Source organism: Grus americana, chromosome 7 (genome assembly GCF_028858705.1).
Source record: "Grus americana isolate bGruAme1 chromosome 7, bGruAme1.mat, whole genome shotgun sequence".
In the NCBI taxonomy this organism is placed as follows: domain Eukaryota; kingdom Metazoa; phylum Chordata; class Aves; order Gruiformes; family Gruidae; genus Grus; species Grus americana.
Window position 1 is genome coordinate 32923551 of NC_072858.1, and position 13483 is coordinate 32937033.

A 13483-nucleotide genomic window follows, 5' to 3' on the forward strand; every position below is an offset into this window, starting at 1 on the left:
GAAATCATAAGCACAATCTCCTCCTCCCCCAAAATTCCCTGTCTACAATCCTATAATTCTGCACAGTCAATGACTTAAACATACATGAAGTGAACAGTCAGGAGAAATAGATACTTATTAGAATTATGACTTTTATTTTTATTCACTAGAGCAACATTGAGGAAAGAATTTTTACATACAGGTTTTTAAATCAACTTTACAAGCAAATTCCAATATACAGTATTTACTCTGGCCTGGGTTAAAAAACCAAAAACAACAAAGCAGATAGTAAGGGTACCTCTTGTTTCAGCTAGTATTGAATTTAAGACTTCACTGACACTGGAATTATATTGTTTTTATTGTGGTGCTTTTACAATTAAGTAGGCAGTGAGCAGCTTTACCACAACAGTGACTGAATTTTCCTTGACAGCATAGTTGTAAGATTACTATACTGAGACCTACCACCAGGATCATGTATTAAATCCACTCTGCTCAGAAAAAGCCACTATAACGAGATAAGGAATAGCTATGGAAGCCCAAATCAAGACCGGATTTCCATTTGTATGGCAAGAAAAATGTCCATATTAAGAGAATTATGTGCTGTGCAAAACCAGAAATACTTCCCCCCAACATGCAACCTACCGAGTATGACACTTTAGAATGTGCATATGGTTGTGACATGCAAACAAAGGAAATCACGCAAGTGGTATCCAGTTTTCTAGCATCGTTACAACAAATCAGCATTTAGATCAAGGATGAAATCAATTTTACTGACCTATGATGCAGTCTAGTTGCTACGTCTAGTCTTGCTGCTACGAGACTGAAGTTGAGGAACCCATTTGTTTTGGAACTACATGAAAAATTCAGGGCCATTTTGGATTTTCAGGGCCTTTGTGATTATTTTGAGAAAGCCTAAGAGATAATATTGCACTTCTGGCCTCAAACAAAAACATATGCTGGGAACATTATTTTTGAAGGGCTATACTAGTCCTGGGGAAGTTTTGCCATCGGCCTTGATTGGCAGTGGGAAGCGCTAGCTTCAGGGAAGGGGAAGGTAATCATCTGGCTGCATCATCAGTGTTAAGATTCCACAGTTAAATTAAAGCCATTGCACAGCAAAAACTCAGTACACTATATGAATATTTTTAAACATGCTAGAGTGCATATCGATTCTGTGAAAGGGATGTGAAGATACCTTGGAAACGGCAATACTAGCAGGGAAATTAGTTTCAAACAAAAGCCACACACAGCAGGAGGCATCTAGATTATTTTAGGCACAACTCCAAGCAATAAAGCTCATTTAAAGTGCAATTCTGTTTTTTTCTTTTGTGTTTATTCATTTGTTAAAATGCGTAGTTGCCTCTGTACACACATACTGAACAGTAGTTTAATACTTTTGTGAATATTGCACAAAAGAATGAGAAATCAAAAACCAAAAAATGGCAATAAACCAGTTTTAGAAACCTAAAGAAACCCTGAAGATATCAAATCCTTTAATTTACGCATTTAGGATCATCTGCACCAGTACTGATGATATATCTGCACCTTCCATAAGGTAGCTACGTTACCTGAAAATACTTACTTTAATCCCATTTGACAAGCTCTACACAGCGCCCTCTTAATCCATCTCCCCCCCAACCCCTGTCCTTCACTGAAGCGAAGCTCCAAACTTCACTACTTCTCTTCCAGTTGCCCATCTACTGACAGGCTTTGCTCGTACTCTGGACTTACTATACATGCAACAGAACCTTCCCTGGCAAAGTCTGAAGAGCCAAAACATGTAGTTGTCTTTAGAAGGATGCGAGGTTAGCAGCTGAATACAAACACAACTCAGGCTAGCATCTGTCTCATCTGTGACCAAATCCTGCTGTCTCCAGCTCAATGCCTCACTAATCTGTCAGAACAAAATGGGAAAATGCTACAACAAATAATATAATCTACTTATGCTTCTTTAACACAGAAAAAACCCCAAACCACCATAGAATATATTTTTGTTCTTCTGGGAAAAAAATTAAAAACTATCTTCATTTTTATGAAAACCCTGATCATCTCTGCTTCGTTCCTTAATTTTCAGTAAAGGTGCAGATCGATAGATATCTATACTTTTAAATGTAAACATAAACATTTTAACATTACTAAATCAGGCTGGTGATATCTCCAGAATAAGAAGCAAAAGAACTCATGGTGAAATATCTCTGTCAATAGCATTAAGTGTCAATTGTCTTTTTACAGAAAATCATTTACAACTAAAAATAGAATCAGCCTCTCTTCAAGGAAAATAAACTTAAAAAACGCACCTTCCATAGAAATCTATATGGACCAGAAAACAAACCAGGAATCTGATCATTCCCTCAGCAGTTTTTAAACTCCTGAGAAACAGCTGCCAGGAGCTAGTTTTGGGGAATATAAAAAGACAGCTTTATTTTCTCATCAAAAACAAATGCTTATACTGAAGGCCATCTAATTCAATGCTTTTCAAGGAAAGAAAGAATTTTTCCTGGAGAATAATTGTTACAGCAGTCTTGAACTGTAGATATTTTGATCCTGTATCAACTGTAACAATTAACACTACCCTTGTCACTACTTGCTTACATTGTCTCTGCCCCAGTTAACAGGAAATCCTGCAGGTCTCTTAGTGCAGATTGATATAAGCAGTTTGAAAATAGAACCTCTCCCCTGCCCATTTTACCCACAAGCTTTTCAATTTTCCACTTCATTGTCAGTTAAAAGAATTTACAGTGTGACAAATCCAAAAAACTTTCTTGGATTTTAATTATGTACTGAGAAATTCAGGTGAAATGATTATGTTTTTTTCTTTCTCCCATCCAACTAAGGTATCCATCAGGATAGTCCTAGTTAAATGGTTTATATTACAGAAGTTGATTATCGAACTTTTTTATGAAATGTCTATACCTATTCACTTTAATTCTCCCAAAGAAAACACTGTAATATGTCACTGTCCTAGAGCCAAAGCCTAGGACAAACTATTACTATGTTTCATTTTACTGACATTATTTGCTGTTCAGGAATAGATTTTGAGCTAAGTTATTTTAAGAGCCTTCTGCTGATGATTTTAAAACCAATTCAAGAACAGAAAAAAAACACAATTGGAAACATCCAAGAGACAGTGATGGGAAAGAAGGAAAGAACTGGAGATGGGACATAGCATTAAGTTTCTGGAAAGCTTCACTGGATATGCATATACTGAACTCACAGCACACGTGTCATGGTCCCATAGTTGCACCATGATGGGCATATATTTCCAGACCACTTTCAGAAAAAATACTTCTCCTAGAGAGCAGAAAAATGTTGGGGTTTTTTTGCTTCTTTATTTCCTCAAAAAGCTCCTTCCCAGTTATTATGCACTTCTTTAGAAATTACAAAAACAAAATTTACAAAAAAAAACAAAACCAAAATAAACATCTCTGAAAAACTCTTAAGAGTACCAGCTCTGGATTAGGACATAACAAGATTGCTCAAAGCAAATAAGTGGGGTTATTTTTTTTTAAATAGTTTTTTTTTTTTTAATACAAGTTTTATTTTGTAAAATAGTTTCAAATCCTTACATATATGGCGAAGTTTGTGCAAAATTTCAAGTCAGGTACTTTAGAGTCTTTCCATATTAAACAGAAATCAATAAATACAAGTAGTACAATAAAAGTTAAAAAATATTAAAATGCATGTTGTGCAACCTCGACATAGGTGTTATGGACCCCTTATTCCCAGAGGCTCCCTACTTACCAATTCATAAGAGCCTGTATTGGAAGGTTTTGCACAAGTATCCTTAGCACTGCGTTTCAAGAATCTACCCGGTAACGTGTCTATTCAACACAATAAAAACATACCACAATCTTTTAAGAAATGATGATGTTTAAGAGAGAAGATTCATTTCACCCTGTGAAATCTGCTTATTGTCTGTGAACAGTGAAAATGAGATAAATAAAGAACAGAGCAACTTCAGATTACAGCAAAACAAAACAACACAACCCACCCAACCCATTAGATTAAATAACATTAAATATGTCAGTCTTGAGATAATGATAAATACAACGATTTTTGCATAGGCCTCTGGAATACAGAGTCAGAAATATGGCCAATAAAACATCGGCTAGTAAGTCTAATTTTCCACCACTCTAACCTAACGAGTACTCAGAACCAAGAAATTAAACTGAATAATAATTTCATTGTCTACTAACTCAAATCAACAGAGGTAAGAAGTGATTTCTGTTGTCCTGAAACACATAGTGCAGCGTTCTGGTATTTGTGGTCACAACAGACTTCAGTATTTGCTTAATTACTAAGATCACTGGGCAATACAATCTTTAATACAGATCTACAATACCATAAAACACTCTCAAGAGAAGCTGCACAGCTCATAACATGAGCCTCAGAACAAAACAGGATGGAGTATGCAAATAGTAAAGAAAGACACTATTTTTAATATTCACTCAGGATTTGCAGGCTGTAGGTGAAGCAGCCTCAAAGGCAGTCAATCCATAGGAAGCAGTTTAATGTATGGCATCGTTCAATGAGATGTAGGTATGTTCTCAATGTGTCTTTGGTTTAGGGAGGCGGGAATGCCTATTAGAGGGCAAACTATCCGCAGCATGCAAACTGGTATTCTGCGTTTGCACATTTTCCTTCCTCTGTACCAGTGGCTTTGGGATGTTAGTCTTCGAACAGGTGTTTTGAGGCTCTGCAGATATGGGTGTGGATTTCTGACTGCTCATTTGCTTAGATTTAACAAAGGACATAGTTGGCGGGCGAAGTTTAGATACTTTCTGACTCTGTTTACCCTTTAGGTTATCCTGACCAGGTGTTGACTGTAGCTGAGTCGAACTACTTGGTGGTAGAAGCTCAGGTTCCTTGGAAGCAGCAGAATGATTTGCAGATCGCGCGACAACGGCCATCGTAGGAGGCACTAAAGCATTTGGGGGCTTTGCGATTCTTAAAGTCTTTGGCCGAGAAGCCTGGTTTGTGAACGAGGGTTGACCTTTCACAGCTAATTCAGTCTGCACCTCTCTAGCATCAGCTCGTGTAGAGGTCTGAAAACAGGACCGAGATGGTAATGTTCCTTCTTTATTACTAGCCACCTCTCCAGGGTCTTCAGTATTTTTATTTTTCAAATTTTCCAAATATGATGCATTCTCATCTTTTATGTTTAATTGTATGCTCCTTAAAGTGTTTACATCGTTCAGGCTATTTGTGAGAGAGACATTTGCAGCATTTTGATTCTGATGATTGCTATTTTCATGCAGACCATGTTTAGGATATTCACTGTGGGCCTCGATATGTGGTATTTTTATTAGTTTTCCCTGGGCGAGGTCTGTGGAACTGGGAAGGCTGCTGGAAGGCTGTAGTACTTGAGGCTGTTAAAGAGAAAAGAATACAATCACCTATTAGGCAAAGAAAACACCAGGTAACATTCTGAATCCAGTGTGTGCTGACTGGATGCTTCATAAGGGCTGTATATCTGTTTTTTTAAAAATCAAAACTTTGACTTTGGCAAAACAGGATGGTTCATGGGACAAATGTGGCTTGTAGCTTAAGTGGAAAAAAATTATACTAGCACCGAGATACACAACAACATAAAGACAAAAAAGAAACTTATTAGCTTAAAGAAACATGAAAAAAGCATGGTTGATGGTTTCACCTAAATCTGCAGGACAGCGTAAGAATGGCACACGAGTACTGATCAATTCTGATTGAAGTGCTTAATCAACAACTGCAACTGCTATCAGACTGTATCCATCTTTTAATTTCTATTCACTGCATACTCAAGTTAACCATCCCAAACCTTTTATCAGTGTTCTATACTGTACAGGCAGGAAAGGAGTTTAATGGACCACATGAATTTACAGTGTGTTTTCCTCACCTTAATCAGGCCAGGAAATTTGGTACAGGTATGTTGTAATTAGGCTACTGACTATACTTGAGTAACCCTCATCTTGAATGGATTTCAAATGGGCCAATAAAGAAACCATCTTCAACAAAGCAGTACAACAGAGTACATCAGAGTACATGTGAAGCTAAAGATCATATAGTACTACACTGATAACCAAGGGATAAAGATAACTTAATGAAGACTTTACATTTTATCAGAAGATACAATCTGATCAGATATGCATCAGACAAGAGAACTGCTGGTACCTCTTCTGGGTCATTTCTATTTTCTCTTTGCTCTTCCCTGAAAAAGACTTTAAAGATTAATGTGTGCGCTAGCTTCAGACACATCCTAGACCTGCAATGTGTATACAGATCTTGGAAGAGCTATTAAAAATTCTGCAATTCATGGCAAAATCCAAAACCTATTAAAGCTTAAACTACAGTTTTAGCAAGATTCAGGTTTGGCTGATTTTCTCATTTTCTTCATAAAGGAGGGGAACTGAACTACTATGAGCTAGTCTTGTCCCCAAACTACTTGAATTCTTACCAACTGATAGATTGCACATACATAGTAAACAGGCTTACAGTATTTGTTTACTAGTGAAACAGAGTCAGTAAAAAAGAAGCAATGTTTGTCTTTAAGAGATTTGACTAAAAATGTCACTTTGGTCACTCAAATTATTCACAACTTCTAAATGAGAAAGGCAATTATTTGTCTGGTCTTCTAGCTGCTCTTAGAATTAGCAGGAAGAACGTAATGATAGCTGTGCGTGCCAAAGCCATCTTACATTTCTACGATGATAGCACGTCTCAGGATTCTTTAAGCTTTTCATCTTTTCCCTGGCAGGATTACTACTGAATACTGAAGCCTCAAAATTCTTAATCAAGAAAAAAAATAAATAATGGTAATGAGAGAAATATCAAGGTTTCTCAATCAAATTTTTATTTACTAGCAGTTTTTCCCTTTGGAATATACCAGTTCTACCTATAAGCAAAGGCAATATCTAAGCTGGACCAGTGATGTTAGCAAGTGATAGACAGGTAAGTGCAAATATGTTGAGCAGTCTGAATATGATTGTTTTGGAAAGAGGGAGGAAGAGAAGAAGAAAAAAAAGAAAAAAAAAGACTTCAACAAGGTGTCAAACAAGTATCAAAACATTATTCCTTACGTGACCAAAACTAGCTTAACTTTGTGCATCCTTCTTAAGCAATCCTACAGGGAGGAAGTACTAAACACAATTAATAATTCATTACATTGAGAGAGTTACAGCTTAAAAAAATGAATCCTCCAGATATTTTTGTCATTTTTCAGTGTTTATGCAATGGGTTACAGAAGTCATTATCCTTCCATCTTCGGAGCTGACGGACAAATGTTAGCCAAAATGATTTGAAACCTCACCTCCAAAACCAAAACTGCTAAAAATGAGTGCAGAAACCAATGCACTATAATACCTGATTCCCATACAAATACTTCAAGAAATAATTCAAATTTTCTAATCCTACTTGAAGTAAAAAATAAGTACATTTCCAGTGTTGTGTCAAATCCTAATATATAAAAATAATTGTCAGAAAACTTTTCCCCTCACCTAGAAAGGGTTTCTAAATGCCAGTCTTCAGAACTGCAGATAACTATCTAATCTGAGCACTGCAAATCCTAACTTTATATCAAGTAATCCTAGTTATACTAATCAGCAAAATGAAAAATTGCTAAGTTACAGAAGAAACTAAATTTGTATGGCAAGTTGAATTAAACACAAAACCATCTGAAATACAGCAAAGCAGCAAACTTTCGATAATACTATTTTGAGTTCTTTTGACAAAAACTAGGTATTATTTGAGCTTCTCCATCTGGACAATTTTCATTTTACATATAAGAATAGCCAAATACATATTTTCCTCATTATCTTTCATAATCTGAAAAGGTCTAAGCAGCTTAATATCCATAAAGTTAGCTGTTGAAAGGTAGAAAACAGCTACATGCTCAGAATTATGAGGACACTAAAGTTATGATATCTTCACTAAGTGGTTTTAAATACTGTACTGTTTTCTAATTTTGTATTTCTACTTAACAGTCTGTCCAGTTGTCATGATTACAGATTTTAATCTCTTGAAATTGTTACATGCATTAACATTCAAGATGACACTGAAAGCAGAAAAACGCCACTTCCAAAATATGCAAGTAACAGTTCACAAGGTATCTAACACTGAAACTGCATTATCTTTATCTAGAATTTACATCTCTGCCTTACACATGAGTTTTCCTTTTATTAGGGAAGTCTTAATAAATTATGACCATGTTATTAGTAAAAAAAAAAACCCCAGCCAGCAGAACAACTAGTACTTGGTGAATTCCATCACAAGGATGGGGAATAAAAAGATAATGAGGCAATACACCCTCTAGGCATAGTATTTTGTTTCATGGCAGTCTTCAAGAGTTTGTCATCTGCATTGCTTTGAGTGCGCTTTTGATAATATATCAGTGTGGGACTGATCATGACTTGGTGTAGACTGTCATACTAACCAGACTTCTATTTTTGTCCCATAAAGAAAATATTCAGGTGGACAAACACCTGCATTCCTTTGGGATCCTCCTAAAATGTAAAGTTGGACTCTAAAGCATTTCAAGTACAATATAACTGAAGAAAATTAATTCTCCCCAAATTGAAAGTACATTAGACAAAACGCTTTGTGCACATGCTCCTCTTTGCACAACAAAACCAGACTTTTACTATACTGGTAAGAGCTTCCAAGACTTGCATATATTGATGCACCAATCAAAATTACTTACAGTCCCTACCACATTAACTTAATTGATTTTTCTCTTATTTATCTCAAGTAAAACTGGCTGTTACATCATCCAGAGAAAAATGACAATATATCCATGAAGAGGATTATCATTACTACACAGTTATTGAACCACTGAGATTGTATTAGCTTTGTGTTGGAGAACAGAGACAAGTATGTGATACTGATAAAGAAGTTCAACGCGGTCATGACAGCGATATTCATTGTAATATCGCTACTTTAAAATTCCCTTTAGTTTTTTTAGTTATTTTGTACCTCTAACCTCAATCCCCATCTCGATCACCTATATAATACCTCTGTAGGATGAAATAAAGGCATTTTCTCCCTGCAGTATTCTGAGGAACAAGGGAAGCGAAGCAATGAGAAATCTGAGAACTGCATGCACATCTCCAATAGACATGCATCATGCATAGGGCAAAAAAAAACCAACAGTGAAAACGCGTGAGAAGATGGGAAGAAATCTGAAGTTGTACTGTACCACGCTTTATCACAGAAGTAATGGACTAACTTCTCAACTCCTTGCCAATAGCATAATGGGAAAGCAGAGACAAGAAAAAGACAAGGACAATGATGTCAGAGGACCAAGACAAAACAATGAGCAATTGCCATGACAGAACTGCAACTTTTCACCATTTAAATTGCAATTACCGTGTCCCCCATTGGTTTTTAATCCACCTTCCAGAAACAAAGGTAGCAACAGAGTTTAAGTAATGCAGTACAAATAATATTTATAGCAAGACCTACACAGAATACCTTTACTCTTGTAGCTTGAAATCTTTTAACACAGTTAATCTCTTACACTTCAAATACTGTTTAGAGCTGTAACTAGAATTTGTATGTACAATTACAACTGTATACATCAAAAATATTTGCATCCATGCACATACATGTTAGATATCTAACAATGATGTCATAAGATACAGCATATTACATATTTTGACCATGTTGCTCATACTGTTTAATAACCCATCTTCCTAGCAACTGGCTCATGAGTTTGAAGAGGCACCAAACTACCATGGTTTCTTTCTGGAGGGGTGCAGGGACGAAGGGACACAAACCCCACTAAAGAAGTTTTTCTGATCAGTTCTGACATCCCTCATCTCACTGCCTTGGCAGAGGATAACCTGTCATTTCACAGGCCTTCATTTGAAGACACAGCCTTGCTGAAAGGCTACACTAGAAAGCTCATTTTCCACTTGTGGAAAACATCAAGATTTCACACCTTAGATCTGTAGCATTTGGCAATACCTTCATTTTGGTTTTGGGTTTTTTTTTTCTCTCCTTTTAGCTAGCTATATTATACCCATATTTCAACATTGTAAAACAGGATTCCACAGTATGGAGTATGACTTCAAATAATGATACAAAACAACACTGAATTTTTTTTTTTTTAAAACCACCATTCACCACAGCATGGGGGGGTAGTAAAATGATTGGTAATATGGCATAGCATAATTTTTTTTCTGCACAGTCTGTATAAAAATTCCAACCTAAAGAAAGATACTGTCTTTCTCAAAGAAAAATGACCGAATATATAGCTACATCAAGGCAGGCATTTCATCCATAAATACAGATATATGTGCAACAAACAGACAAATATGACTATATGTAAAATTATTTGTTTGCAAATATATGCTTAGTTAGGTACAAGAGACATCTCTTGTAATCCAATCTGCAACTACCCAACTTGGGAGAAGGGTTCTTAAGAGACATTTCTTCATATAGCTCACATACATTTCTCTGAGCAAAGTCAAATACATGTAAAGGACACTAATGTAATGATTCCAGGACATTTTCAGTAATTCGTCACTCTCAACATGAGATATAGAACTGCCAAGATAATATCCGGAAGCAACTTTGTTCTGCAAACACCAATTCTCTGTATACCCTACAAAGAAGCTCAACCGGTCAATAAAGATTTGGACACATTTCTTAGTGTTAAGCAACACACCCTTGCTTGTTTGGTTTTTTAAAAAAAAGACATGAAGAAGCAAAGACTGGATCTGATTTAGAGTCAGTGTGCATACAGTGGCTTTCTTTCTGGTGATAAAGAGCTATGTGTCACCTGCCAGAATTGCTTACATTATCTTTATTTGTAATGCTTACACACAAAAAGTCTAAATATTTTCTGCATGAAGTGCACAGTAAGCAGAGATGTGAACAACTGCAATGCTTGAGTAACAAAGTAGTTTTCATCTGTGTTTCTGTGGGGAGAAGCACTAGGGGCCTAGAGAAAGTGGTATAATGTTGTATTACAACAAGAGTTCGTAACTGGTTCAATTGACAACATGTATTCTAAATGCTATGTTTCTAGAGCTGCATCATTAAAGCTCCAGAATACAATTTAAAACTTTTGCATTTGTATTGAAGAAAGTTTGTTATGGCATCAAATTATATCCTATTACCAAGAGAAAACTAAAGGAGCATTACATAAGAATTGAGTTCAAGACACATATGTGAGTTACAGGAATAAAAAAAAAATACAATTTTGTTCATAAAATGACAAAAATCAATGTACTATTGGGAAGCCGTTTATGAAATATGAAATACTGAGTTGTTTCCAAGGCTGTTGAAACAACATGAAGTTAATAAATGTGAAAGTATTGAAAGTTAATTCTCATTAAAAGTATAAAACACAGCTCCAATTCTACAGTGTGTTAACAAAGTGCAGCGTTACGGTAAGTTCTCAGGGCGAGTTAAGCAGCAGGCATACTAACCTTGCAACTGGTGCTAATAGAGAAGAACTGTAAGCATACAATAGCATTGTAATACTACGTAGCGGGGATATATTACTTGTCCTGCACAGCAGCAGTAAAATCTGATTGCAGTATATAAACAACTAAATATGAAGAGTTTACAGATTTATGCCCTCAATCTACAGTGCTTGTAAGTGATCTATGTATCCATCAGCTATCAACAACACAGGGAAGAAACCTGCAGTATTCACAAGCGCAGACGGTATTTTAGGTTTGGGATCCAGAAGTTAGAGAAGAAATGCTTGAATTCCACTATCTCCAGACAGAAAACACAGCTAAACAAAAACCGAGACTATTTCATTTGCACATCACCACCTCTATATTACTGCAAAAAACACTAATGTTGACTTTAAGGCTGTTTTCCTATTCTCAGTGGTGATACCAAGCTCACCACTTGCCTCGAAACCCCACATTTGGCATTCTGTACTAGCTCAAAAACCAGCAGACCTAGAACTACTGAACAAAGGGAAGAGGTACTGTGGGGAAAGAAGGATGCTAGTGGTAATTCCAGTAGTGCTTCTGCTTTTTGGGACTCTTCACACAGTGGTAAAACATTGATTTTGCAAGAGTATCAGTAAAAGTGTCCAAGAAGCCTCCTAATTTATACTGAAACTTTTATTCTCAGTATTTATCTTTTGATCAAACCTAGGAATTAAAGAAAAAGGCTAGGAACAGTTACAGGAAACATTTTCCTGAGAAATAGGTTAAATATTGTTTAGGTTAATTAGTCAATGCCCAGTTTTCATCTGCTTTATTTCCTTTACTAGTAAATCACAGAATTTAATGTACAAGATGCATACTAAAAAATCCAACCTGCTTTAGCCATGGAAGTTCACTATGGAATCTCTGAATAAGAAGCTGCTGCCATTAGCGGAGGAATGAGGCGCATGCCCAAAGAACTAGTCTGACATTAGCAAAGTTTTCTTCTTCACTTAAGCAAAGTGAATGATGTGACTGCAGAGGCACCCATCTGGCAGCTCAGACACCATCCTCCCATTCTGACTCTGATCAGTAAGCCCCAAACCCATGACATTTATATGCTCCTCAGGTCTAAACCTGATCTTTTTAGACTCTCTGCTGACAGGACAGCAAAGTAGCCAGGCTGTGCCACTGCTGGCCCTCTACCCAGGAACAGAAGATGAGATGATCAGCTTTAGGGGTTCTACGTTCATTACACACACACACACACACACAGAGTCCCACATCAAACACCACAGGAAAACGAAGCACATCCCTCCGCTGCATAAAGAAAAGCCTATGAAACAGACTGTGCATTCCTGATGAGTTGTTTAAATGAACGTTGTCACAGAAACATCAAGAGAGTATTTGAAACAATTTACAAAATACTTTACAAGATTTTTTTCTTGGAATTGAAATAAATTAGGATTATTGCAATCTGAAATATATGCAAGCTTAGCTTTCCAAGGTGCAGCTTTCCAAGGTGCAGCTTATTCTTCAGATCTCCATTGGCCCTGGAAATCTTATTTTGTTTCCATAATTTTACTTTTTCCTTTATTTCTTGTCCAAATACACTCTTGGGCTTTGCTAGACAGTCAAACACACTGTAATTCTCAGATTACAGTACATTTTAAAAATATAACTTCAGCTTTATGAACTAGTTATATTTCTTGGAACAATTATGTGTTTATAATGCGATATCAAAGCACAAAATAAGACTTACCATTTCTCTATGTCTACGTAAGCATACAGTTTTAAAATCAGCAATTGTCTTTTGTTTTGCAGATCCAAGCCAAGAGAACAAATGCATCTTATATCAGCCCACATTGTAGCTAGCATATAAGGAATGTTAATAAATCATGCAAGTTTTGCAACAGCCACTTCAATGTATTAGAAGCCTTTTTACAACAAATACCGGGGGAGGGGGGGAAATTAGTTTCAGGGAAGCCATTCAGCCATTCTGAAAAGTTAAGAAAACTTCTCATGAGAGGCAATGAAAACAACACTTTCTCACCAACATTTTTATGTGCATCCACAACGTATTTATGTAAATACATCCACATATGCATGCATGCAGACTTATGAGCAAACAAAACACA

The 13483-nt window shown here is 36.3% G+C and overlaps 1 protein-coding gene across 10 annotated transcripts in view; it reads right to left on the bottom strand.

Annotated features, from left to right (window-relative positions):
- Nucleotides 1-113: 113 nt before the first annotated feature.
- CCSER2 (coiled-coil serine rich protein 2) overlaps nt 114-13483 on the bottom strand; it is a 74540-nt gene continuing 61170 nt past the window's right edge. For 4 of the 10 annotated variants that reach the window (XM_054831552.1, XM_054831551.1, XM_054831554.1 and 1 more), the window contains one exon: nt 114-5348. In XM_054831552.1, coding sequence (XP_054687527.1) covers nt 4527-5348 — 822 coding nt within the window. In that variant the 3' untranslated portion in view covers nt 114-4526. The other 6 variants (XM_054831557.1, XM_054831558.1, XM_054831559.1 and 3 more) reach the window with 4 other exon arrangements.